This window comes from Cydia pomonella, chromosome 19, assembly GCF_033807575.1.
Source record: "Cydia pomonella isolate Wapato2018A chromosome 19, ilCydPomo1, whole genome shotgun sequence".
NCBI classification, from domain to species: domain Eukaryota; kingdom Metazoa; phylum Arthropoda; class Insecta; order Lepidoptera; family Tortricidae; genus Cydia; species Cydia pomonella.
This window is the reverse complement of record NC_084721.1, coordinates 7,805,376-7,833,296: the sequence shown is the minus strand read 5'-3', so window position 1 is coordinate 7,833,296 and position 27,921 is coordinate 7,805,376. Positions and strand designations below refer to the sequence as shown.

The window sequence follows — 27,921 nt, the reverse complement described above, 5'->3', positions numbered from 1 at the left end:
TTAAGGACATAGCTGTAAGAGCGAGAAAGAGATATGCTGTGAGACCAAGTTCACGTCCGGTACGCTCATCTGTTAAGAATAACTTTTTGAATCTAACGAAGTACGGGTAATTTTTTTAAGACATTCCATTTCGGTAGAAAACGTTTTCCATATAGGGAGCGTGCATGAACTGTAGGAGGCAGCACAAGAGCCGTCAGATTTTTGGTGCGAGGCGTAAATGTGATGTTTATTGTTCCGATGTAGCCCACAAGATGGCAGAACCTACTATGAACAAGAAAACATGTGACGTGTAAATGTACATGTTTGTGGTTCCGATTCAGGCCACAAGATGGCAGACTCTCCAACGCGCACAGTCCCTATAAGGAATTAAATCTCCATGTACCAAAAAGTGTCATCAAAAAACTTTAAATAGGTGGCGCTACAATACCTACAATACTTAAAAAAAAAAAACATAGACAGAGCACTTTACTCCGTCAACAACGCCTAGGTTCTTAGCTACTCTAGCGAGATTTGAAACTATTATTATATAGCTTACAGCTGGATACTTTTGCAACAGTTCTACCATAAGAGATTTCACTCCTTTTAAATCCACACTCCATAGTTTTACACTGACTAAATCTTTGATATCGATTGTAGGTTCAAATCAAAATTGTTTTGCAAATTAAAAAAAAAAGAAAAACCTATAAACCTAATTTTTTATTGTATCAATAACATACTAAAAAATCATGGAGAACGGAAAATGTTTAGAAGTGGAAAAACGTTTTCTCCTTTTGTATGGACGATCACCTGGTATACTTGCCTCTTAAAAAATTCCAATAATATTCATACAAATAAGTTCAGCCGTTTATTGGACGTGGGAAAATCTGAACGAACATAAATACATACCTAACATGTCGAAAATAGTTATTTGTGCAACAAGAGAGGAAAGTTGATTTTTCTTGCGAGTGTTGATTTTGAGTCCCGAGTAAGCGAAAGATTCTATAATCGAATCAGGAGCGAAGCGCGAAGCTAAAAAACACGAGATGTAAAAAAACTTTGCTCTCGTGTGACACATACAACTTTTCACCTCAGTTAGTGAGAACATATTAAAAGTTAAAAAATTCAACATTAAGTTAACCACTTTCATTTACATTCATGAATGAAAGGCATCATTATGACGAAAGCTTCTAGAAATATTCCTGTATTCATGGCCTTCACTAAATTAAAAAGCTATTTTGTCTCACTCCCTGGAGTGACGAAAGTCGCATTTTCCTAACTCCCTGGAGTGACGAAAGTAGGTTTGTTCGAGCTGTTGAGGCGAAAAGGAGTTTCGTTGATTGAGGGTTACGATAAGACGAAAAAGGGTGATCGATTCGCCATACAAACGTAGCTTCTCATTTTCCTCCCAGGATTTTATGTATTTTAGTCATAGCTATGCCCGACCGTTTGATTTATTTAGTTTTTTTAATTATTATAAAAGTTAGGAGCGAAAAACAGTTATCATAGAAATTTTTAAACACTGTTAATATGTACTATTGAAAATATCTAAAAACATCAAACGGTCGGGCATAGCTATGACTACACACACATCAAATTGTGTAATAGTTAGATGGAGCAGTAGCACCCTTAGTAAATTCTTTTAAAAATAAACTCGATGAACACTTTATAGGCATCTGTTGCATGAGTTGCATCACCGTTGATTTGATGGACGCTGGTTTGATGCCAGCCTTGGACGGCCTTGGTATTTTTTTCCGTCATATACGATATTTATTTCGGGTTGTAGTTTAAAAGTAGTGTGTCTACTTGAAACAACACAAATTAAAATATTTTTTTACGGAAAGTAATTTAATTTGTTCTTAAAGCACTTTCGAAAAGGACAAACCACAAGTGGACACTGATGTGCACGTATCAGTATCTACTTAATGTTCATAAACGGTTCTTGTCAATTCATACACAGAGAGAAAAATTTAGTAGAAACAAGTAAAAAATATTAATCATTAGTAAAATTTTTGTGAATCCCAGGACAAGGAGATTATACTAACGGTTATAAACCAGTTTTACTAATAGTATTTACTAACACCAAAAAAATTGTCCTTTTTGGAAAACAATACTGTTTACTCAAAACAAGCAAACTTTTATTTAAATTCAATAATGTAACATACTTGTTTTTAACATTACACATGAATAGTTTTTTTTTATTTCCAGTAATTTTTTTATGGGTTTTATTATACCTGTTACTAGGAATTATAAAAAAATGTCATGGAATTTATTAAGCCGAGAAGTTTTATCTAGTGTATTGTGTCTTGGTTTTAGTAATCCCATGACATGAAAATTTTGTTTTTCACTCGGAGGCAAAGTTTGTTTAACCCTCGTGCATTGAAATCCTCGCAACGCTCAAGATTCCACTTCCCGAACCACTCGCTACGCTCGTGGTTCAATTTTGGAAACTTTCGCTTGCTCGGGTATCAATATTAGCACGAGCGGTTAAACAACAACTTTGCCCCCTAGTAAAACACAAAATTTTTCACCACACCAACACGAGGAAACTACTAACTATGAAATACCAAAAAATTCAAATAAAATCAAATCCAAATGAAGGTAATAAAAAAATAATAATTCAAAATCATCATTTAAAAGTCAATTCTACTAGCTGCTAACATAAGGAAACATCTCAAAATTTGCATCTGATTACTTTGCCCCACATGTGGATAAAATGCAACTTTCTCATTCGTTTTTGAACAATCAAGAGGGCCTTTACCAGTTGGTGTGGTGAAAAAATATTTTCAATAATGTTAATATCCAAAGAGAAAAATGGGGACTACGTTTGTATGGAAAGGCGGTGTCGGGGCGGTCGTCCCCTTTCGTCTTAATAAAGTTAGCACCGCCGGCGTGCTTCAAAATATTAGTACAAATTGTATGGAGGATAGTCTGACCACGCTAACTTGGCAGTAAAAATGCATACTAAATATCCCTATGAGCTCGACTTAGCACTTTGAATGAAAATTTAGCGTGGTCCGACTCTAATTGTGGTACACAGGGTTCACGGGTTATTCCCACTAGTTACCACCAAATTGTTAATTTACCCAGCAGTTACCACCAAATTTTTGTTAGAGTTAAATACTTACTAATATAGATTGCTTTAATAAATAATTATAAGTCGATTAGTGTTTCAGTAAACTGCCTTAAAAGTGATTACAAATAGTCGGTTTTTGACTGATTTGTTTGTTCGTTGTAACGTTATCAAAAAAATAAATAAATATTATAGGACATTATTACACAAATCGACTAAGTCTCACAGTAAGCTCAATAAGGCTTGTGTTGAGGGTACTTAGACAACGATATATATAATATATAAATATTTAAAAAAGGGACCTTATTGTAAGTAAGTAAGTAGTAAGTAAATATTCTTTATTGTGCACCATACATTTAAAAATAGACAGGAAATGAAAAAACACGTAAAAGTCTATGGCGCTTACGCCATTATCAACGGTGTATTCCCATCTGTACCCGCCTCTTGTATGGTGATGGTCACGTGGGGCGGGCGCAGATGGAAATACACCATTATCAACGAAGCTCCCATTTCCCATATAAATACAACGCTGCACTATGCAGTGCGGCGTAAGCGCCATTGACACAAGGTCCCTTTTCATAAAATGTCATCCAAACGATAATTTCTCCTTAACTATTTAAGTTTTTGCACTTGCACCGGTAAAACTATTTTAATATGTTGATCACTTAAGACAGTTTACTATCATTTATTAAAGCACCCTATCTTTATTGATAATCTCGACGACCGGTCTGACCTAGTGGGTTCGCATCCCGGTAAGGTAAGGACATTTATTTGTGTCATGAATACAGATATTTAATTTTGTTCCCGAATCATGGGTGTTTTCTCTGTAAAAGTATGTATTTATCTATATACGTAAATATGTATATCGCGGCCTACGTGGTCGCCTAGTACAGTTACAGTACCCATAGTACAAGCATTGCTTAGTTTGGGGCTAGGTCTGTTAAGATTGACCCCAAATATTTAATTATTATTTATTTATTACTCTGCTATTACTAATGTTTTTATTGGTTTATTGGTGTAGTAGAAATAACCCGGGTTCACGATAGTTCATATTTTAAACAACTTTTTTTATTCTGACCACTATATTATACGTGTCTACATTTAGGTAAGTTTAATTATAAAAAAAATCGGTCAGCAGCCGATATTTTAGGTCTTGTCCCATAATAAGAAGTAGACCAGCACGTTCTTGAATTCTGTAAAAACCAAATTGATTAGTACGATTATTTGATAGTAACCTACTGACAGAATTCTACATGTTTATTTTATTTTAATACCTATTCCAATACTAAGTCTGGAGCGGGTCAGATGTATCTAGTCTACCTTGGGACGCTGGCTGTACCTATTGTACTTACAACCATACTCTTCTATTTTGGCCTTTAGAACATGTTAATACTTCAGTAGTGTTCTGAAGTATTAAACTATGTATGTGGCAGGATAGTGTTACCAATATGATTATGGCCAACCATATTTTTTAACCCCTATATATATTGTCAAATTTGGGCTAAATACAAACTCATAATAATCGTTTCTATTGACACTTTTATAAAATTATCAAAAATATGTCCAAACGATAACGATTAAATGTCAAACACTTTTTGAAAACTTCTGAAAACAGATTGCTCCAGCATTTCTAGCAAGCTACACCTGTGAGATATTTTAAACGAAACAATAAAAAAACAAAATCAGAGGCTGAGTTTTATTTATTGATATGTATGAACAGATTTAATAATGATATGCAAAAATCTTAATTTACTTGCCAAGGTATACTCTATCCAGATTATACCTTGGCAAGTAAATTTAATTTAGATTTAGGGGTATCTATACTAAATGAAACCGACGCCTAAAATGTAAATACCAACGTTTGTGTAGAACGAATCGAAGTTCGCAAATTGCGGGCATCTTTCTCTGTCACTCTAATTACGCCTGCATTGGAGTATAAGAGATAAATCCCCGCAATTTGCGAATTTCGGTTTTCACGGTAGGTACTAACTACAATGTATAAATACTTGGCACTATTCTATTTAGCTAGACTGGTTGAATTTTATCTAACTACTTGCAAAATACCACGCGATGCGTACGAAAGCTATCGCGAACTACCAAGGCACTTAACTCTAAGCTGTTCATGCGATAGCCTTGTTAGAACGGAAGGAGTTATCACCTGATAATAGTTGTCTTCACTCACCACGGACGACTGATGCTTCACTCCGTTTCACTCGAGTCTGAACCACTATGTCATGAAATTCCCCGGAGTGAACCAACTTTGGTTTATCGTCGTTCTCAGTTTCTACTGAAGGAGCTATTGTTGGACTTTTTGCAGCTATTGTAGATGGTGTAACAACGTCCATCTCATCGGAACTAGTAAGAACTTCCTGGTGTTGGTTGTCTGATTCCACGTTATGTTCAGGACTTGAGAGGACTTCTCTAGCATTGTAAGTATCAGCATCGACAACCGTTTCCGCAGTAGAACTAATTGTAAGGGTGGTATCGCAACTTTCAGTGTCCGCTTCATAAGGTTTATCTTGGCTATTTACAGATACAACTCCGTGTTCCTGTTTTACATCGACATCTTCGTTGTCATTAAGTGTTTCTTTCACAGAGTCCACCTCTTCACTTTGTTTTCCGCTGTTGTTACTAGGAGGTGAAATAGACTGTATAGCATCTTCTCTTTTCAGTTGCTTTCGTCGCTCACTTTTATCATAACCCAGTGGATGTAAATTAATTGAAGACGGCGGGCTGTTGTCAAGAGGCAAGTCGATCGACGTCAGTAAACTTTCGTCTCTGCTCATGAATTGTCCCCTCTCAGGAACGATGTGGATATTTAAAATAGTCTTTTTAGGTTCATTGACGTCACCATCCAATGATGTAGAATGGCCGTCAGAATTTACTAAAGAACTACTAGACGCCGTTTTGTTAGAGGCGAGTCTATTTCTGACTAAAAATCCCCGTACATGCGCCTGTATAGTGGTGGCTGCACTTGACAAAGAGGATTCATCAGATAGCGACAGTGATTTCTCCTCGTTTACTGTTTGCAAGACGGTGTCCATTCTACTGATTCCTAATGTTCTTCTGTCTTTGTTTATGTTAGCAGTTAATGCATAATCGGGTTCGTCCTGAAAATCCTAAACTCATAAGTAACCAAGAAAAACTACAAACTGGTTTGCGTGAACGGCGGCGTAAAAATTGCATGCATTTTTTGTATGTCGATTTTGTTAGTCATATAGAAATGCCCATTTTTGGTAAACTGTTCCTATTGCACTGACTTAGGTACGGTACAAAAAACAAGAAAATATGCTTACCTTCTTTTCCATATCTTCGTCCAAAGAGTTTTCATTAACGGTGTCATCTAATGTGGAAGCTCTACTCTTACTAAATAAGAAAGTCCTAAATACTTTTTGTATTGTGATTGCTGCAGTCTCTAAATCCATGCCACTTACTGAAGTGTGTTCAGTTATTTCGTCACTTTCATTTATTGAATCTCGTTTGATACCAGCAGCTACATTATCAGGAGCAGTTGTATTATTCTTAACAACAGATTCTTCACAATACACAGGTCCTTGCTCTGGACGATTATCGCCAACTTCAGTTACTTCTATATCAGCCTGAGATTCATAGTTAACTTTATTATTATGAACTTCTTGATCATTAGACTCATCCTTACTAAGAAATCTGTCGTCTACAGTAGCCTTTTCGATGGTGTCTACAGTAAGCACCTGATTTTCTGATAATTCAATCCCTTCCGCTGACTCTTGGGAATTTGTTGTCTTTGATGTTTTAGTTTCCGTGGAAGATGAAAATTCATCATGTGAACTTTCAGTTTGGAGAAAGGTATCACACGGATTGATATTTACGTCTTCGACAGTAGGAACTGAAGAATCTTCTGATTTAGAAAACAAAATACCATGATTTTGTTCAAATGCGTGCTCGTTATCTGTACGGGTTATGACTTCGATCTGTTCTTTAAAAGAAATGTTGTCAGCACCACTTTCTTCGTGATGGGTATCTGTAGGTTCCTCTTTAATTATTTTGTGTTCTTCAATGATGTCCTCTAATTTCCTACCAGGTTCAAATTGGTTAGCAAACTCTTTCAACAAAATTTCCTCGTGTTGAGTATCTATGTTTATTTCTTTTTTATCAATTTCTGGTTCTTCAACTACTTCTTTTTTTGTGATTTTAACGTCACTGATATTAGAAAACACAGATACAGTCTTGCTTGCTAATAGCAATGTAGAAGCCACCTCATTTAACTCATCCCTGGTAACTTCTTTTTCTGGAGGTCCATGAGTTTTTCCTTCAACATTAACGACTGTGTTCCTAACGGTAGGTTTAGAATCGTTCAACTGAGCTTCAAAGATGTCTTCATTCGGAGGTATATTTTCTGCATGTTCAGTACTTTGAATGACAAGATCAACAATTTCTTTGCTTTGGTTATCCATATCAGCAACGTTTTTGGATTGAGCATTAGCTTCAACGTCAGATGTTTCATTTGTGTCAACACTGATTATGGTTTCATTGACGTGTTCAGTCACTTTTTCTGATAATCCTTCAGTTTCGATTTTTTTATCAATATTTAAAACAGATTCCTTGGCTTCCTGTTCTACTTGTGACACTTCAATAACTTCGTTTACGACATCAGACGGCTCATCCGTATTTATGTCATTAGTAGTTATAGTTACATTGGGCTCGTGAAATATTTCAAATTCATTCTTCATTATAAATTCTTCTTTGTTGATAACTGGCTGTATAGCAGATGTATCAACGGATGATTCTTTCATAGGCAGCTTGTCTTCGTGATCGACTTTTGAATGCTCCGAAACCTCCCTATCTTGCTGAAGCTGACGATTTTTATTTCTTTGTCTTATTTTTTCTTGTGCGTTAGCTATTTTCTGCTCCAAGGACAATTGTTTTTTCGGTGCTGCAAACCAACATATACCTATTTGTGATTACGAAGAAAAAAATCGCGAACTGGACATTTTAAAGCTTTGTACGCTTATCTATGATATTCTGTTCGAAACTTTAGAAAGTATTATGTCCGAATAAAAAAGTACTTACGTGCGGGGCCATCTCTTATTTCAAGTAATTTCTGCATATGCGCAGCACAGAACTCATACACATTTTCAGGATTATTTTTAAGGACATCTTTTGCAAGTCCTTCCATTAGCTCTACAAGACCCGGGGGCATTGTAGGCGTAGGAGCTGGTCTTGCGTAGGAACGAGACCCCGTTAGTCTCATTGTTACCTTAATGCAAAATTAAGAAATGTTATCAAAACATTTATATAGTGAAAAGAAAAACTAGCTTTTTAGTATTTAGTACTTACTGAATAATGTACACCGCTAGTTGTGTTGGAATGCAAGGAAAGAATGAAGGAGGGGAGTGGTGCGGCCTAGGCTCGAGATTCCAGTGTTTGGCGCCGGTAGCCATGGCGATGCGCCAGGCGCCACGTGAACTTGGCAGTGCTGGCCGTATCGACCCGCCACCGCGGTTCAACGCACCCCGTGTTTACCGGTCTCTAGGGCCATACGTTCAAGGCTATAGTTCTATAAAAAGACATCGATTTCTTTAACCATTTTCATATTTCACATTTAGAAATGTATAAAGTCTTGCTTGAATACAATTTCGAAGAGGCTTGTTAAACATGAAAGTGCGTTCCAGGATTATGGCATAAACTGACATCACAATTATCCCGCGTGGTTACTATAGTCGTCAGAGACATATAATTTTATCACTAAATACAATTACTAAGGCATAAGCTCTACCTATACTTATGATTAAACATGTTAGAATTAAAACATAATCGAGAATGAGGCCTCAAACTAGAAATGAAAAACCGGGCAATGTGAAAATTTGTTGTGTATTTCCAACGCATTTACGTTAACCGAGTATGGGCACTAGGGCTAAGGGATCGTTAGCTCCGGGACACAGTGCGACGAGGCGGGAGGCGGGCCGGGCCGGGCGGGCCTCGAGGCCGAGCCGAGGCCGGAGACCCACCGGGGCCTAGGCCGCCGCGGGGCGCCTACGCTTACATATTATACTTAAAGAATTCAACGACAATATACATGTGAAGTCAACTTGTTTTTATTTTCATACTGTGTTCTATAATAGTAATTTATATATAAGTATCATATATAATTTTTGTAATGTTAATACATTTTACATAACAAACATCTCCATAGTGTACATACATACATACACACTTGGCGCGCGGCTCGGCGTGCTCGGTGCGGCAGAGCGCTGGCCGCGGGAGGCCCGGGCCGGCCACAGTGGACTGCGAGGCGAGGTGTGGACGCGTCACGACTGCGCTTTGCGTGCAACTATCTCCACAAGACGTTCGGTAGTTGCCGCCTTAAGCTATCTATGTACTGTGACCCGGCGCTCGAGTGATGATAGAAAAAATATTAAGGCTACAGTAATATCATACAAATTAATGACTATTCCCTTAAAAATTATTATATCTACTTTAATCATTGTTCTACTCCAATATGATCAAATGAACGATTTAATTTTATCGGCTGTACGAATGATACGCGGTGTCTCCGTTCGCTCCGACCTGTCCGATTACAGCGCCACACTCCCGCAGCTAGGTATAAAAATCACACTGCTATAAATTTAAAATAAATAAATGCCTATTTACACTATGTAACTATACAAAATGATAGTATGACGAAATTACATCTTTTGGAAACGAGCATCTAATTCGAAATGAAAATTTCATACAACAATCTACTCTCGGCGCCGGCGGCGGCGCCCGGCACTAAACATTATTACAATTTCAAATTTCCCTAGTCATTTTGTACAATCATATCCGGCCAGAGCCGGGTGCCCGAATAATACAATAATCGCCGGTGATACGAAATGCGGTACAATCGATCGTGTATCAATAATACATACAACTTTAACTTATTTAAACAATTTAACAGTATTAAAAAATCCTAACGTAAACTAGGGCCCTAAATAAACGTATATAAAATACTAGTACAGCGACGACGGAGTCGCGGCCGGCGCCCGGCGCGGACCGAGACGGAGGTATAAAAAATTAATAACGTCATTAACAAAAATGTAATCGAATAGAAAATATGAATACATAACTTGGATAAAATCGATCGCGTATTAGTCTAACACTGGAGGGCTGCGCGGGTCTCGCTGTGGCGCGCGCATCACTTGGCGGGCGCCACGGCCGCGCCGCGGGAGCTGATCTCCAGCTCGCCCAGCCGCTTCCACAGCTCGTCGCGCTCCTTCTCGCGCTTCTTCTCTCTGCAACGCCACCCAATATTATTACTCAACGAACTGTCTAATCGTATGGTATGTCCCTGGCAACACACTAATACCGTTCGAGAAATGGGCCCCTGATCCAAAAGTAGGTAATGATATTTTCTCAAACTTGTAATGAAATGTTGACATGTCTTACAAATTAGGTCCGGAAATACTACATATCAGGTGCGATGAGTGAAGATGATATGTAAAGGAATTTCATACAGGCTTACACACCTAGGCCTGTAAGGCAACCTTCTTTTGTTTTTAAACATTAAATTATGGCACGTCTTCGCATTCAACCATAAAAAAACAAAAAGCAAAATTCTGCTAGCATGTTTTTTTTTTTATTTTTTCGTCGTTTTTCTTTTTTGTGTTTGTTAAATATTACTTCAAAAGTTCAAAGGGGAACGCTACGACGCACGGTTTAGGAGATACAGGCCAAAAAGGTTTTTTTTCTTAGTCATGCAGAAATCTTTATAGGGCTGTATGTCCTAATCCGTACGTCGTAGCGTAAAAATAATCAAATTTTCGTTCCCCTTTCGGAACAAAAAAGAAAAAAAATTAAAAAAGAAAGAAAAAGAAAAGGAACAAAGCGTAATGGCGTGCGTGGTAGCGCCAAAAGAATTACATTTATGTTCCCCTTCAATACCACACGCACTGAATAACCTATCACATTAGGACATGAAACAATGATCATCATCCTACTTTTTTTAATTATTTCATTGCAAGTTTGAGAAAAGCACTATACAAATCTCGGAGGGAAACGGGGTTGCCAGCCGCGTAACCCTATGCGACTTCGCTACGCTCGGCCATCTGTATCTACTTGGCCTGCAACCCTTCGTTTCCCGTCCTCTATAGTAATGTACTATTAATTACTTTTAGTGGATGAAAACAGTAAAAAGAGGTATGATTTTTCAAAGTTTTAAAGCGTTTCCCGGCTAGTAAATTAAAAAAAATATATACAGGGTGATCAATCTAAAACGGTCAGTATGGAGAAGTCAGAAACTATGAGAGATAGCCACATCTGCTCTTAGGAAACATGGCTTCGATTTTAAATTTAATAATAATGACATTCAATCTTTTTTATATTTACTTATACTTTCAGGATCAATTATGCAAACAAATACATAAAGATTGACCAGGTTCGATTCCCGGTTATGTATGAGAGATTTAAAAAGATTGAATGTCATTATTATTAAATTTAAAATTGAAGCCATGTTCTAAGAATGGATATAAGTGAAGTGAGCGCCGTTAGTAAATACTTATGTTTGAAATAAAATGTGTACTAAAAATATGCACAATAATGCACATTGAATTAGCAGGAACATGAGGGGACTCTACTTCTCCGTAATCTACATTTGCACGCTGGTGCAAGGAGTTTAACCTGGGTAGAACATCAACTAAAGACGAACACCGCGAAAACCACCCATCTATAGTCCTTACTGAAGAAAACGTAAAAAAAATCAAAATCTCGTGTTAACAGATTGAAGGATACCTATCAGCCATCGAGTTGAGCTCACGAGCGTCTCGTGTGGCAGTATTAAAAAAAAAACATGAAAAATGTATCCGCTCGTTGGGTGCCTAAAATGTTAACGGCCGAACAAAAGACCCCCTGCAAAACTGATGTTGCAGTGGCTGCCACACGTCATGAAGGATTCAAATTGCCAGAAAACTTCCCATATTCCGCAGATCTATCCCAGCGTCTTTTATCCCTTTCCACGGCTGGGGGAACATCTTAGCAGTAACAAATTTGAAGGTAATGGCCGCTGTGATAGCATTTTTTAAGGGTCGACAAAAACATTTTTCTATTTAATTGGACTAGGTCTTGAGAAACCATGGTCTAGAGACTCTAGAGAAATGATTCAAAAATAAAATATGTTTTTAAACATGTGATATCTTTTATACTGATTATCATTACTTTTGGATCACTCCTCGTAATTATACAAAATTATGCACACGCACCGTTTCCTACGGTTAGGTAACCTGAGTTTTGCAGACTTTAACAATGTTACTAACCGGCCAAAATATTACTGGACTGTTACCGTAAAAACCAGGGCTCGGAACTGGTATTCAAAACCTGTTACAACAGTTCCAAAGCCGTAAGGCTACGTTCACACGGCGTTAATTTTTCCCATATACGGGATTTTATCGAATACCGTTAGTTTTTTTTTTTTTTTAACTGTAGTATTCTATTTCTCTCTCTCTTTCTATAAGATATTTCATATGTAAGCTAAAATAATAAATAACAAGTTTTACACGTGTTGCGCAGTGCCTATGTATAAAAGAACAACAATCAAGACACTAGAGTAGGTAGTCTTCGCTTTCTCCCTAAGATATAAGATAAGAGTCCAAGATGTCTTTTATGAGCCCTAGGCGAATTTTGATCTCGCTTTGAACTTGTATGATATTGTTAATTCAGCCCTAACAATTTTGGCATTTTTTATTTAATTACGTTCAGCGAAGATAAATACATTGCAGAAATAATTTTGATACAACTAAATTTTGAGAGCAAATAACGGGCTCCGGTATAACTTTTTAAATTTTCATTTTTTCTGTTTCAGACAGCCAACGAGGCAATGACAGTTGCATTCAGCCAAATAATTAAAAATATATTTAGTGGAATGTCGTGTTATGTAACATTTTATTTATTTAATAACAGATAAAAAATATACTTTATATGGTGTAATAATATTTTTAGTATGTAATAAATGTTTAATTGCGTAATGGAAAATACATACAGGTTTTGTACATCCAAACTCTGGTGGTAAAAGTCAAATTTGACAACTATATTCTGTTTTTTTATACCATAGACTTTTTTTTATATTATTTCATGTGGTACTAACAAATTTCATGTATTACATATGAAACGTCATTTTAGTCTACGGAATAAAAAAACAGACCTTAGTCTGTGGGACCTTCTCACATCGTGACGTCACGCGCTCTGATTAGCGTTTGCAGTCACGTTATACTGGGCATTAATTTAAATATTTTAATTAATCTGTTAAACTTAAAAAATATGATTTTCAGCATTCCAATATTCCCTGCCATGGTATAAACAACATGTTATATATTCGTGATTCATGTCAACATGCCTATTGAACGCGAACTAAAAAAATCGTTCGCTCTCCTTAACGGTAAGAAGAAGGAACGAAATTGTATGGTTCGCAGAGAACGATATAATACTTGTTACTCTCGGCCATTGGAGACGCTCGGCTAAACTCATTTTCATACGTGATAGATATAGCAATATTTACTCGTTCTATCTTGCTCCCATATTTTCCATGACAGTTAATTTCGTTCCACAAAAACGAGACTGAACGAATTTGGCGTACCGGTAACCACAAACGAAAAAGAAAGCCTTTAGTTCCACGGGTGAATGAACGAAACCGGTTTGAAAAATAAAACGGTTTCCGAGCCCAAGTAAAACAAATATAACGATTAACTCACTTCTGCCGTTCCGCCTTATAGCTGGCGGTGAGTTCGTCAAATAGCTTAGAGTTCATCTCCATGAAGGTCTTAAGCACGTTGTATACGAGCGCCACGATGGTTTGGTTCCAGTGCTCCTTGCTCATGCGGTACAGCGACGGGAACATGATGGGCATGATCACGTGGTTGTTCTCCTCCATCAGGGACATTATGTACTCGTTGTTCCAGAAGTACAGCGCCCTCTCCGCCACCTGTCGCAAAAGGGAATTACTCAAAAACGGCTGAGAGAGAATATAGATTGCTATCACACATCAACACATCTTAGTATTCCAGGTTCCCTGCTACTTCATTGGAGGCTGAGGCATTCAGTTTTTGCCTTCTCCACTTTGCACAATCTTTGGCATCGGCTTTTGTAACACCTTTGGCATCCATCTAACAAACCAGACCAATGATACATTTCATCACTTGCGACGACCAGGCCTAAGCAGAGGCAGGGAAATGTATTACTACGTGATATTCTGGTTTTCGCAATACGGAAAAGGAGCATATTGCGTGACATTTTTGCTTACGTATCGAAAAGTACCCTAGTATGTTCATTGGCAAAATAGGACGATGTTAACTAGACGGTACATACCTGAAAGTGTGGACTAGATACGCATTTAGCTATCTGTCTGAAGAGGGGCTCCTGTATTTTCGCAAATTGCGCAGGCTCAATGACATCTAATATCTCTTCTATCTCGCCCAAAAACATCACCTGAAACAAATGTTCATTAAATATTGTTTACTGAATTGTTGAGTAAGAAAACAAGGAAAAAAACACACTTGTAAAGCAGAGTGGTAGTATTAAATTGAATAATTTCGACACTTGAGTCCCAAGGACTCGTTATCGGGTCAGCGAAGAGGGTCAACATTCAAATGTGTATGTAAACTTTAAGCTCGTTTTTTGTACTGAAAATTTTAAGCCACTGGGAATTGAGAGGTTAAAAAAATTGGCTGTAGGAAGACTTTGTTACGGGTTGTTTGGTAGAAATCATGTATTTCTACTAGATATCTACTACACTAACAAAATATTACTTGTACAAAAATGTTACTACCATGCTTAGAACAGACTCAAATAATGTCTTGTCAAAATGAGTATAGTAGAGGTGTACCTCCTTCTGTGAGCAGGTCTTGGGCCAGAACTTGAGCAGGCCGCGCAGCACGGGCTCGGTGAGCGTGGCGTCCTTCTCGAGGAACTGCACCACGCAGTAGGCGAGCTGCGCGTGGTACAGCGACAGGCACTTCACCTTGTGCAGCGGCAGCAGCACCTTCACCAGGAACTGCTTGTGCTCGCTCTTCAGCGGCAGCGCGAACCCGTTGATTATGCTGCACACACAAGTAGGCCTTGTTATGATCTGACTTAGTGGTTCTTAAACTTACAGTGAGACATTTTTTCCGAGGACCACCAACTATTTGGAAGTTAATACGTATGACGAAAAAGTTAATGAATTGTCAAGTGGATCATTAATGTACCTTTTTGAAATGGCCACTGATTTCATCACAAGCATAGAGGACTACCCTACACATTTCCGAAAGTATTTGTTCATTGTTATTAATTGTAACTTATATCTGATAACTGATATTAAAGCATGATGTGCCGCCATTGATTAGGAACTGACAGTAAATTGTGTTTGTGTGAAGTACCGCAAGAAGACTCAATTTGTGAAGATAACTACTCCTACACATTTTCAAGTACATACTAAATTTGTGTTAACTTATTTAACACATATGTTTACTGTCGATTTATGCTTAAGTACGGTATATTTGCAAGCAATATTCTAACTCTTAGGCAAACAAATTTTCGACAATCTTTGTGTATCTACATATGACAATTGAGAGGCATTTCCGAACCGATACGCACATCCAGACTTTCAATAAAAGAGCGTACTCCCATCTTAAAGGCCGGCAACGCATTGGTGTTGTGGCTGTCGATGGGCGACGATAATCGCTTACCATCAGGCAACTCGTCTTCTCGTGGCCTCCTTTATCATAAAGTAAAAAAAAACGCTAAGATATTCAAGTTATTTATATGAAAGTGCACTAACCTTCCCAATATTTCTAACAGTTCACCGACACCGTTAAAGTGCTCGGTCTCGTAGACGAACCGCAGGAATATGTTGTTGATTTGTTTCCTGATGAAGGCGCGCAGCCCCAGGAACTTGCCGTAGATGCGGTGCAGCACGGTCTTCAGGAAGTCGCGCTCGCGCGGGTCTTCCGAGTCGAACAGGTCTAGCAGCTGCAACAGCCGACACGACTCATCACTCGTACCACAAGACACAGGCCTTCCTCACTTGGACGAGAGTTGATGGTTCTGGTTTCAGCTAAGCTCAATGGCGCAGTATGAATTGTGATGTGGACTAATAATACATGTTTGAAATTCCTTTACTGAAAATACTGTAGTAAAACGTACTATGTTCCCAGGATTTTTACCTATGGCAAGCTCTTCAGCTCTAAAGTCGTATGATTGAATCATTCGGGTTTTATATTTAAATTGCCTTGTTACAAACACGATAACCCAAAAAAATTGGTACCTACCTAAAATAACAGTTCACGTCTTAAATAAACTGTTCGTTACGTATTTATCTAAACTAGTATTGATAAGATATTACTACTGTCACTATACAAACGCAAGTTACAGTGTAAAATAAACCCCCTCTAACGCTGAAAAACCGTACTTGCATAAACACGCTCATTTTGTTTTACAAAAATTTCTAATATGATAAAAAAAATGCTTTTTCAAACCGTCCAATAAATTTTGCCTACAGACTTATTTACTGAAACCACAATGAATATCAAACAAACAAAACGTGTCAGAAAGGTAAAACCATACCTGCAAGACGAATTTCTGATCAATGACCTTCTTGCCAATAGTGGGCTGAAAGTCGGTGGACTCGAGGAAGCGCAGGAAGAACTCGTAGACTAGCTGCAGGTGCGGCCACGACGCCTCCAGGGTCGGGTCGTCCTCCTCCGGGTCGAAGTCGGGGTTGTCGCTCGGCGGCAGAGTGCGGAACAAGTTCACCGATATCTGGAGCACAGGGCGTACAAATTATACTATGATCGCGTGACTGGACACATGTCTTTAACGAAAATTTCACCAACAGGTCCCTAAATAGAAAAATGGTTATATGTGATGTTCCACGGGTAAAGGTACCTTATGGGGGGTAGGACCTTTTATTAACGACGCTCTAATGCGGCGCTACGCGACGTAAGCGCCGATCACCATAACGTACCTTTACCCGTGGAACGTCACATATTCCTATTTTATTTCATTTTCGTTTCATTTATTTAATGCAAATAGCAATGGTTATAAAAGGTGTTACATAAAGATTTCGTACATGGTCACCCTGCAAGGGCCTACACTATCTTAAAAACTAGTTTAAAGCTAAAAAGTACAGTTATACAACAAAAAAAGTTAAATCGGTAGTTGTATATATAATAATAGGTAGTCAGTTCGTAATAAAATAAATATAGAACATTGGTGATATATTGTTCAGAAATATTTTAAGTAAATAAGATTGATAATAATTAAATAGTATAAATTAATTAAATATCAAGTTTCAAATTAGTTAAATTGTCATCAAAGTACTCAATATAACATACTTGTATTGTTTTGAGACGTATAAACATCACCCCATTCCCCAACCCAAAAAACAATCCTACTTTACCTTTAGAAGAGCTATCCTAGCTAAGCCGACACCGATAGACAGAACACTAAAAACAGAATGGTAAGTTATAACTTCCAAATATGACTAGATTAGGTACGAATAACTTCTATGAGTATTTTCATAACATGGTTTCTGCCTATATCTCAAGTGCCTGCAAACAAAGTGGAATATGCGTTGTTAAAGAGACCCGTTCTGGTCATCATCAGCAGTTCCACTTCAAATGGCACTGTTCCTATTTTTTCAAATCGGTTCAGAAATGATGGAGTTCTGCGGTAGTAACATTAATACAAAAAAATACGGTTGAATTGATAACCTCCTCCTCTTCTGAAGTCGGTTAAGAAATGATTATCATGAATGAAAAACTGTGGCAGTTGTACGTCACGGTTATCACTATTACGAATAATTGACATAAAGTACAAAAAAAATAGTTCTTTGTTCTCAAGCACACTAATATTTTCAAGCAATAAAAATTCCATATTAATACATATTTAAAAGAAATATGGAAAAAACGTGATTTCATAAAAATGATAGAAATATGAAACGCATTTCATATGAACATTAACATGTTAATTTATTTACCAAATTAAACAGTTATATCTGAAGACTGAAGAGGGTGAATAAGATTTTAGTTCAATATTATGAATACGTAGGTACAATAAAGATTAAGCAATAGTACATTACGATACAAGTGCGAAAAATAGGAAATTCGAAACGAGTGGCGATAAATTAAAACACGACCGAAGGGAGTGTTTTAAATCGACACGAGTTGCGAATTACCTATTCGCACATGTATCGTACAACGTTTTACAGTACATATGGCCCTTTAAATGTTCGACACAGTAACATAATATGCTACTTCTCGCACTAGTGCTATAAAGTAGCCACATTTGTACTGTAAAATTATATATTATAATCGCCAACCATTAAATAAAACTGTCATACTCGTATGCCACGGTTTTGCCAGCTCCGTTGCAGGTTCTGATGATTATTAACCTTTTCAACGCCAAAGACCACTAAAACGGTCATCGTCTGTCGTGCCCGCGACGCCAATGACCATTAAAAAGGCTATGGCGGACGTTGTCAAAGCGACTTTCCTACTGTCAGTTAAGCTTCATATTCGCTCTTCACCAGTTAACTTTTTGGCGTCCATGGCATTTCTTGACACGTGTGGAAAAGCGTTGAAAAGGTTAAAGACTTGATATTTAACAAATTTAAATAGGTGCTTTAATATACATCCAGTTCAGTTAATAATTTCAGCCAAATACTGGTTGCATACGTATGGCTTTGTAGCGTCAGATTACTCATCATTCTTTATGGGGTAATTAGAAATCTACTAGCTAAAGAGACTTCTGTAATGAATGAGATGTGGACAAATCTTAAAATTTTATAGCGGGAATTAATTTCATGCTTTGCGTAGTGTGGCTGTGTCACTTAGCACTTAGGTTTGGCCATATAAGAAGAGGCGGAACACGAATGTTTGGGTAAATCCCGACTACCTACCATGAAAGGGAATAGATAGTAGAGTGCTTCTTTTAACTCTTACATACTTTTCACTAATTCTGTCTTTTCTCCCCCTTGCACACTCCACCATCGCACTTTAGTTAGTCGGTATTATCGAACATAGAAGTAGGGTAGGGCGGGGCTAGGCGGACTAGTTAAGCACTGTTTTGTTTGATCACTCATAAATTTAGGATGAGGCATCAAATTAATTTTGAATTGATTCTGCAGCTGCTCCTCAGTGACGTCGCCCTCCCCTAGTTCACTGGCTAGCTACGCCCTTAATATCATATCGAGTTCTATTCGTCACTTTGACCACGACAGGTCAGGGATCCAGTTGTCCCTCCCTAACGCATGGCGCCGATGACGCGATTTCTTTCTCGATCACTAGATCACCACACTGTGATGACTGCTCAGAGCAGTCGTGAGCCGAGCGTACCACTGAAATATTAATTGATGCTCACAGTACCTACAAGACTTGTTTAGTTTAAAACTATGTCGTTCTGTGACTGTGGTTGTGATTTTCCACACAAAAATAACCTACTTACGATGTTTTAATTATTTTACCGTGTAACCGCGTTGAATGACATAAGGGTATCCATTAGAATTGATTATCTTTTTAATTATGCACAAGATGTTTGTGTCGTAAGATGATCAATTACATAATACAAGGCAATTAGAGCGAAGGTAGTGCTGCATAACCGTAACCTTGAACCCTTACAATTAGTGAAGTGAACTAAGTCTTGTAAACACGCGTGCCCGCAGGAAGCCGAAGCCATGCTGCATACGCATCTGCGGCTGTAGCATGGCCGTATTTTTACCATTTTTCACTATGCCTGTCACTTTCGCACTTAACTGCTTGTTAAAACGTGACAGGTATAGTGAAGTGATAAAAATGCGACAGTGCTACAGCCGCTGGTGTATATAGGTCTTAGTCAAGGGCCATACATTTGGTTAAAAATTTTGTTTTCTAGGGGGGGGGGGGGGGAGATTTATATGGCCGAGGACCAAGGAGAGGGGAATACATTTGGTTAAAATTATTGTTTTCTAGGTAAATATTTACCCGTGTCAGCCATTGTCAAATATCATCTACATTCAAGTTGGGATTAGCAAATTATACAAGTTTCACACAAACTGAACAATCAAGATCTCAGGAGATAAACCTACACAGGGGTGTCTATTCCGTCATGTTTTAGACTTTGGCGGCCGGTATGGCGGATTCGGTAAGGAAATGCGGTCGCCACAAAGCCAATGGCTCGTGTGATGAACTCGGAGTTGAAGAGACTATTTGTTTCCGAGTCCTGGGAGTTTTCTATGTATTTAAACATTTATATATTATATATTGTCTATATACCCAAAACACAAGCCTTATTAAGCTTACTGTGGGACTTTTATGTAATAATGTCGTATAATCATATTTATTAATTAAATAGATGGAATGAATGAAGTGTAAGAATACCAAAAAAATTCTGAACCCTAAAAAAGAAGCCACAAAGTCAAAGACATTTAAAACATCGCAAAAGAGGCGCATTAGTGTCTTGTTTCCTAAAGCACTAGAGACTTGGTCCAAAAACCTGAAATTTGCAACATCTACAAGTCAGAGGTGAGGAGGTGACCTTTGAACTCTGAAGCAGCAATTAATCTGAATTAGCAGTTTGTAACCTCAGTACTCTTCTCCAAAGGCCTAGGACGTAATGTTTATACATCACCATGTTCAAAACTGTTTGTATAAGTACATTTTACGGCGACATAAATATCAGAATTACTCATATAGGTCTCAATATACAGGGTTTCTTTTTGAGCAGTGAGCCATATTTGAATATGTCATTATAGATCAGCAATACAACACATTTTTGAAAAAAAGTGGTACCTTAAAATATATATATATATATATATATATATATATATATATATATATATATATGGTCTCTATACTCGTTTGTTTCGATTCGTGCAATACTATGGCAAGCACAATAGGCAAGGATGCTAGAATCTTAGGGCATCGCAACGCCTTATCGGTTGTGTTACTTGTGTTGTAATGTGAGTCCACTTGCTTATCAAGCGCATCTGTAACCAATGCTAAGGAAAACCAGTACGAGCGCACTCCTCAAGGTTCAAGTTACAGTGGCTAAACAAAGTATTACGTACCTGCGCCCCATCGTAATCATAATAAGAATAACACGCCGCCTAGAGTGTCATTCATATGGCTCGCCGAGCAGTTAAGGTCTTAGCACACTATTACAACTCAACAGCCACTCGACTCAAAATTAAATATTGAAATTAAAGCCTTATCTTGTGTGTCCTACAGTACAATGTTTAACATTTAGGTAACTGTCGGGTGGTCTACGCGTCGTCCACTAAGCTGAACCAAAAGTGAATCAAGTTGGTGTGGAATTGATATAGTGTGCGAAGACCTTTAAGCTAACAGGATTGGACGACGCGTTTAGAGCCCTCTCTAGTTACGAAGGTTATATGGGTCTCGAGTTCATATTGTGCTGGTTCGCTCGATTGCAAGAAAAACTACCCTCTTTTTTATTGTTACTGGTAAGTGAGATAGACAGATAAGGGTGTCTCGTGCTACTTGATGATAACATGGCGCGTTTTTTCTCGCTCGAGCGTGCCGCCTCGGCCGAGGCACGTCTACACTGGCCGTTATGTGCGCGAGGAATTTGCCTCGCGCGTATGCTCGCTCTGATTCTTACACACAAGAAAAACGTTGAAGTCTTCGACAATATAGAAAAAACAAAAAACACATTTGATATTAAGCAAAATAGATGTCTTGAAGTTGTGAATGAAGGATATGGTAAGAAATATTTATCACAGACCTGTCTCGGTAGCTGGCAAAGAAGTGGGCCAGTGTCCCACAAACACGAGTTTACGTCTTACCTCAGATGATAAATTATTTTCCGGTTTTCTTATATTTTATAAAAGAATTATATAAAAAGTCATGCAAATTACCATTTTTATAATCTCCGGATATACAGGCTCAGTTAGCACCCCGCGGCCGCCGGTGATGTACTCCACCAGCTCATTGAGAGTAGCACGCTTAATCTCCTTTCCCTTCAGGTCCGCTACGGGATCCATGAAGTCAAACGCTACGCAGCACTGCCGAAGTTTACGTATAAACAACTCTTCTTGCTCACTGCTAGGTACATCTGTAAATAATATTTAAAATTTGTTATGTACAATATAAAGAGGTAAAGTAAAAAATGCAAATAGCACTGTACCATAATGTATAATACCTGTGATTTCAATTTAGTTGATATAGATGTTTTTAAATTTAACATTTATTATTTTTATTTTATCTTTATTTATTTTTTGGTATTTAGAATATTTAAAAAAAAAAAACAACTTTTATCTACAGTCAAGTGTAAAAATATGGTTGCACACAAGTTGCTCAATAATATGTCCCATAGCTCCTTGTGTCCGTTAATTAAGACGAAAGTGGAGGGCCCGCGCGAAATCACCTTTTCATAGTCCTCATTTTTCTCTCTAGATATTAACATTATCGAAAATATTTTGACACAATTTGTTGAATATTAACCATAGCTATGCCCCTATGTTTGATTTTTTTCGATTTTTAAATTATTATAAGAGTTAGAAGCATTTAAAATTTGGTATGAATTCTATGTTTGGCTCATTTTTTTATAATAATACAATAATCGAAAAAAGTCAAACATAGGAGCATAGCTATGGTTAATATACATCAAATTATGTAAAAATATGTCCCAAAATGTCAATATCCAGAGAGGAAAATGGGGACTACGTTTTTATGGAGAATCGGCCGTCCTCTTACACTTTTATGTAAAATAAGACTCCTATTAATTAATGTTATATGCATGCAAAATATTCACTCAATTAAAAAAATTAAAGAACCTTTTCTTTTATCTATATGTCTGTAGCTCAATTCATTACAGATAAATATTATAATATAAGCAGTCTTAGAAATTATTATCTTATTCTATTATTATCAATTGGTATTTTTTAAGTAGAGATTGGTATCTAATGTAATGTAACCTATGGACTGTAATGGCAATTACATGTAATTTACGTTTTACAACTTAAATTGAATCACTTTGAAATTGTAACACTCATAATTATATATTTATTGTTAATAAAGAAAACAGATCTTCAAATCTAAATGATAGAATGTAACCTAACGACAAAAAATCACTAATTTAGAGACCAGAGATTTCCATAAAGCATATCTTGTATATGAGATGAGTACTGATTCAGTATGGCTATACAGTTGTCATGAAAACTGATAATTTGAGTACCCTGTGACAACAACTACTTGAACTAATTTAAGATATGGTATGTAGGGTATGCTATCCTATTATAGAGTTGGCCATCCCTTAGAGTGCTTATGTTTAGAAGTGTGTGATGATGGACAAAATATGGTATGGCAAAAATAATAAAAAATCAGGGTACAAATGGGACAGTTTCCTAGCGTAGTCTATAAAGACCTTCATATGAAGATCCCAGATTTAAAACCTGGGCATTCATATGTATGTTTATCACATATAAGATATTACCCATAACACAAGCCATATTAAGCTTATATAGTGGCATTAGGTTGATTTCTGTAAGATTGTCCCACAATATTTTAACTTTTACAAGATTTTACAGCAATAGGTAAGTACCTATATCCTCTTTTGGTAGTAACACAACAAAAGACTATATAGACCAACTACTTTTAATATTAACTTTACTTGGGAAGTTTTTGTTAAATACCTAGTAACAAAAAATATCTGTCTTAATATCAACCTGCACACAAAATTAGCGTCTAGAACTTCAAGTAATTTTAGCAACAAATCATATACATATTTCATATAAGAGCCTTATAAGGCTGCCTTTGATGAGCAGAGATGAGAGGAATCAACCAATACCATTTGTTGTAACCCAGCTTATCAAAGAAGAGATGAGGAATGCAACCAATGGTATTGGTTGATTCCTCTAATTTCTGGTTGTATATATATATGCACACTTGAGTTTTGAATTTGGGGTTTAAGAATTTTGTGTCACATGCATACACTAATATTATAATCTAGTATTATTACAGGACTTTTTTAAATATTGTATACATTCTCCTGCTCAAAACTTCAACCATATGAATTTTATAATTGGGTATTCTAAGTTAAGAGGTACTAACAATGTCCATGGTACATATCCATATTTTTTTTTTAATAAAATTAGTTAAACTACCTTAGTAGCCCTTAATAGTGTATTTACTTCATAGACAGTTAATTTAAATTAATTGATTAACTTCGTTTTCTCACATGGAACTTGAAACAAGCAAAATATCTCTCCCCTGGCATGTCCCTTTCCAGTTTTTAAAATGAATCTGTAATTTAGGGTCTAAATCCCTTGGATCTGTTAAACTTGGTAAATTCCATAAATTAATATAAATATTGATTGTAATGTTATTAATAAATCCCTATAAATTTTCCTTTTCATAAAAAAAGTACATGACCTATTTTGGCCCCCATATTCTGTCTACCCTGGCCATTTAGTAATGGAAAAATATTATGTTTATGATTTTTTTTTTTTGTTTTTGAAGAGATCAGCGGAAAGACTGTAATTACAGTATAGGAAAAGTACAGTCTCTCCCCAGGTCTCTTTTAAAACGATAAATTATGCAATGATTGACTGCCCACCTTCCAGATTACATAATGTGTTGGCTAAGAGTGTAAATCGATGAAATCCATTTTTGAAAATAGAGAATTTTGTACCTACTTGTATACACTTTAAAGTTAAAAATTAATCAATTTTAAAAATGGATTTAGCAGGTTTACACTCGTAGCCAACAATATCTCTTCAAGTGGCATATGTCGTTTTTCAGGTCTTGGAATTTTGATTTTATTCCAATTAATCAAATTTGAAATTTTAATGACATAATCGATCAGGACTCAACCGCCTACCACTCCAAGGGATATAAGAGTTGTTTTAATAAGAATATTGTATAATTAAACCAAAATTTTTATATTTATGTTGTACCGCATTACCTATGTAAGCAATTACCTCTTAACTTAGAATGACCAAATTATGAAAAAAAAAATTTTTTTTTTTGAGCTTTTACCCTTTATAGGGTGCAAGCAATGATGATACATGGTAATAAGTTTTTGGCAAAAATTTCGTTTTTGGTACAAGATTTTGACTGTACTTTTTTTCCACAGGCAATACTCATCAAGACGATTCTAAAAACCCCAAACACAATTAGGTTGCATTGTTTTATCACCGAGTTCCTATGGCTACCTCCTGTCTCCATCATCAGATCAGCTTGATGGTACCATAATATTGCATTGTCACCCGACTTACATATGTATACAAATTTTTAGCTTCATTGGAAACTGGGAAGTGGGTCAAATTTAACTTGCAAGATTCCACCAGGATAAACACATACATTGCAAGTTAAATAAAAGCTTGTAAAAATGACACCCTAGTCATAATATTTTTTTTTTCAATACTTAATGTTTAGGACTATGAAGTGGCAATGAGACTTGACTTGTGGATGTCTTATAATCTTATCTGTTAAAAGTTAAGTATAATGCTTTTAAGATTAACTAATTTAAAAATTATAATTCAAAATTAAAAAAAAAAACACCATATATTCAAGTAGCATGACAGCTGGTACAGTCAGAATCAATACTAGCAGATGAAACAACCCGCCGAAAGTATCTAACATGCCAGATAACATTTCCAGATATGGATAAATTTCTAAAATTCATGTTCAAAAGTATGTCTTTTACAGTCTTAGTTGTTCAAATAAAGACATCACTTTTTGTTAAGCTGTTACAGAATGGTAGATACTTATGAAGCATTATTTGATATGCTACTTTTGATGCTGACTATACATAGAAATTGCTGAAACAAAATAATAATAGGTGTATCGGTTAGACAGACCAATAAAAACAACTGTATCAAAAATTGTGCCAATACTCATATTGACCCAAATTTGTTTATACTCGTATTTCAATGTAGATTAGCAAAAAGGATCAAACCCCCAGAATCTAATAATAATTAAATGTATGGCTTTTGTTATATATTATATTATAGGACATTATTACACATAGATATGTATACACTTCTTCACTTTGCCACTAAAATAAAGTGGCAATGTGTATACCTATTTTATGACTGCACCTGTACAAGAGCCATGATTATTTGTTTATATTTTGATTATAGATGCTAGTACTGTATACCTCAGATAAATCTACATCTTGTGATAAAGCTATTTTTAAGTATGTCTAAACATACACCTTCTACTCCCACATATTTTATATTAATCATTTGTGTATAACTGGAAATAAAGATGCCAACATAAAAAAAAATACATTATTTATAGCTACAGGCATCTTTAAAGCTAGTGTGGTAAAATCTGGGTTAATAAATGCCTAGGAATTCCAAAAAAAAGAGGTTAGAATTTCAATATTAAGTAAGAGAAATCCAACAAGTTTTATGCCAACAAAGATCAACTGGATAGCTCTAAGCCTAATAAGAATGGGATTTGTATGTATTTACCAAATGGATGGAAAAAACGGTAGCGAAATAAGTGGAAATAAACAACTTAAACAAGTGGCACACCTTTGAGCAGCGGCAGCGCCTGCAGCTCCACGTCCTGCGTGTTGCGGTACCGTGACGAGCCTTGCGACTTCTTCGTTTTCTTCTTCAGAGATCGCTTCGCGAAAGGATCGATCCTGTCCACAAACGTTCCCGAAGACATTTTGATAGTTTATAAGTGTCCCGAATGACAATAGTAGACGGCGATCAATGCGTAACTTGTTTTGGTTCGGGCAGATTCATGATCCGACCCAGTTCACGAGACGAACGCGCACTTCCCGTAAGGTCGCAGCACAATATTAGAGCCTAAACAAACATTCCTTCGTCACACATGACGGTAATGGAATGGTCACACTCAGGCCATTCTTTATACACTTCAAGATTCCACAATAGTTACGTAATTTTAAAACAACTATAACACTAAAATGACACAATAACAAAAACGAACAGTTCGATTCACAAATTTATCTTTATTTTCTGAGGCGTGTCACGAATAGCAGCAGGGAGAAGTCACATATACATACAAGCCTCGTGTAATATCAGCCGGTCAGTCAATGACAATATATTTCCTCATCAATCCTCCGAGATAATCGAATATTTAGTTATAATAACACGTAAAACGGGGAAACAAAATGGTTTTTGTCTTTCTTAGACGTAGTCGACGATTAAGTCGGTGATGACACGGAGCAAAATTTAACACCAAAAATCTATCACCGTACTCTCGCCATCGCTCACCATCCGCTTTGACTGTAAAACTGGACGCATTATAATGCTTCACATAAGATTATTTTAGGGTAATGCACTTCTACACGTCCGGGTGAATGTTTTTGCGACTTTTTCCACTGCGGAAAACGACCAATTTACAAAAGTTAATATAACTAAAAGATTATCATCACTAGCTTTTAGCTGCGAAAACGCTACACTCGTAGAAAAGTACCTTATTCTGAAAATAGATGGAGATAGAATACGTTGGTTAGGCCAAATTAACAACCTTTTATGTAAATATTACTCATTACAAATATAAATTTCGTAACTTAGTACCAGAAAATAAAGACATATTTAAATAATGTATTTTTGTTTCATATAAGGTATTAAAATACGATATAATGGAATAAAACTAGTTGATTTGAAATAAATGAAATTACCATTTCCGTTTTTAAGGTAGCGGTCCAGATAACACAATTTTAAGTGGCGTTTACAAAGCAAGCAAAGCGTCTAAACTAAAATGTCTCTATTGCACTCTTACAACAGCATGTATCACTAGACTGAAAGGGATATAAATATGCTGATCATATTGTAGACTCATGAAAATATTACAAATAAAGTTCTAAAATATTTCATACTTAAATATAATATGGCTTGGTTTTTATTGTTTATTTATAACTTTTGTTTTACACTGTAATGTGTAAATTATACTAATATAATTATTTATACG

General features: G+C 36.5%; 2 protein-coding genes across 3 annotated transcripts; both read right to left on the bottom strand.

Moving 5' to 3' along the window:
* Positions 1-4,094: 4,094 nt before the first annotated feature.
* Positions 4,095-8,609, bottom strand: LOC133528349 (uncharacterized). 2 transcript variants are annotated; one of them, XM_061865712.1, is made up of 5 exons: positions 8,366-8,609; positions 8,099-8,285; positions 6,346-7,961; positions 5,208-6,159; positions 4,095-4,242 (listed from the first exon to the last, which is right to left on the bottom strand). In XM_061865712.1, exons 2-4 carry the CDS (start codon positions 8,277-8,279, stop codon positions 5,224-5,226), a joined length of 2,733 nt encoding a protein of 910 aa, XP_061721696.1. In that variant the 5' UTR covers positions 8,280-8,285; positions 8,366-8,609; the 3' UTR covers positions 4,095-4,242; positions 5,208-5,223. The 2 variants fall into 2 exon arrangements, with proteins under 2 accessions (XP_061721696.1, XP_061721695.1); XM_061865711.1 differs by having other exon boundaries at positions 4,104-4,242; positions 5,232-6,159.
* Positions 8,610-8,881: 272 nt separating this feature from the next.
* LOC133528350 (serine/threonine-protein phosphatase 2A 56 kDa regulatory subunit epsilon isoform-like) lies at positions 8,882-27,435 on the bottom strand. Its single transcript, XM_061865713.1, has 8 exons — positions 26,511-27,435; positions 21,885-22,081; positions 16,595-16,789; positions 15,810-16,000; positions 14,877-15,090; positions 14,360-14,479; positions 13,747-13,976; positions 8,882-10,299 (listed from the first exon to the last, which is right to left on the bottom strand). The coding sequence occupies exons 1-8, from the start codon at positions 26,647-26,649 to the stop codon at positions 10,203-10,205; spliced, it is 1,383 nt and encodes a 460-aa protein (XP_061721697.1). The 5' UTR covers positions 26,650-27,435; the 3' UTR covers positions 8,882-10,202.
* Positions 27,436-27,921: the final 486 nt, after the last annotated feature.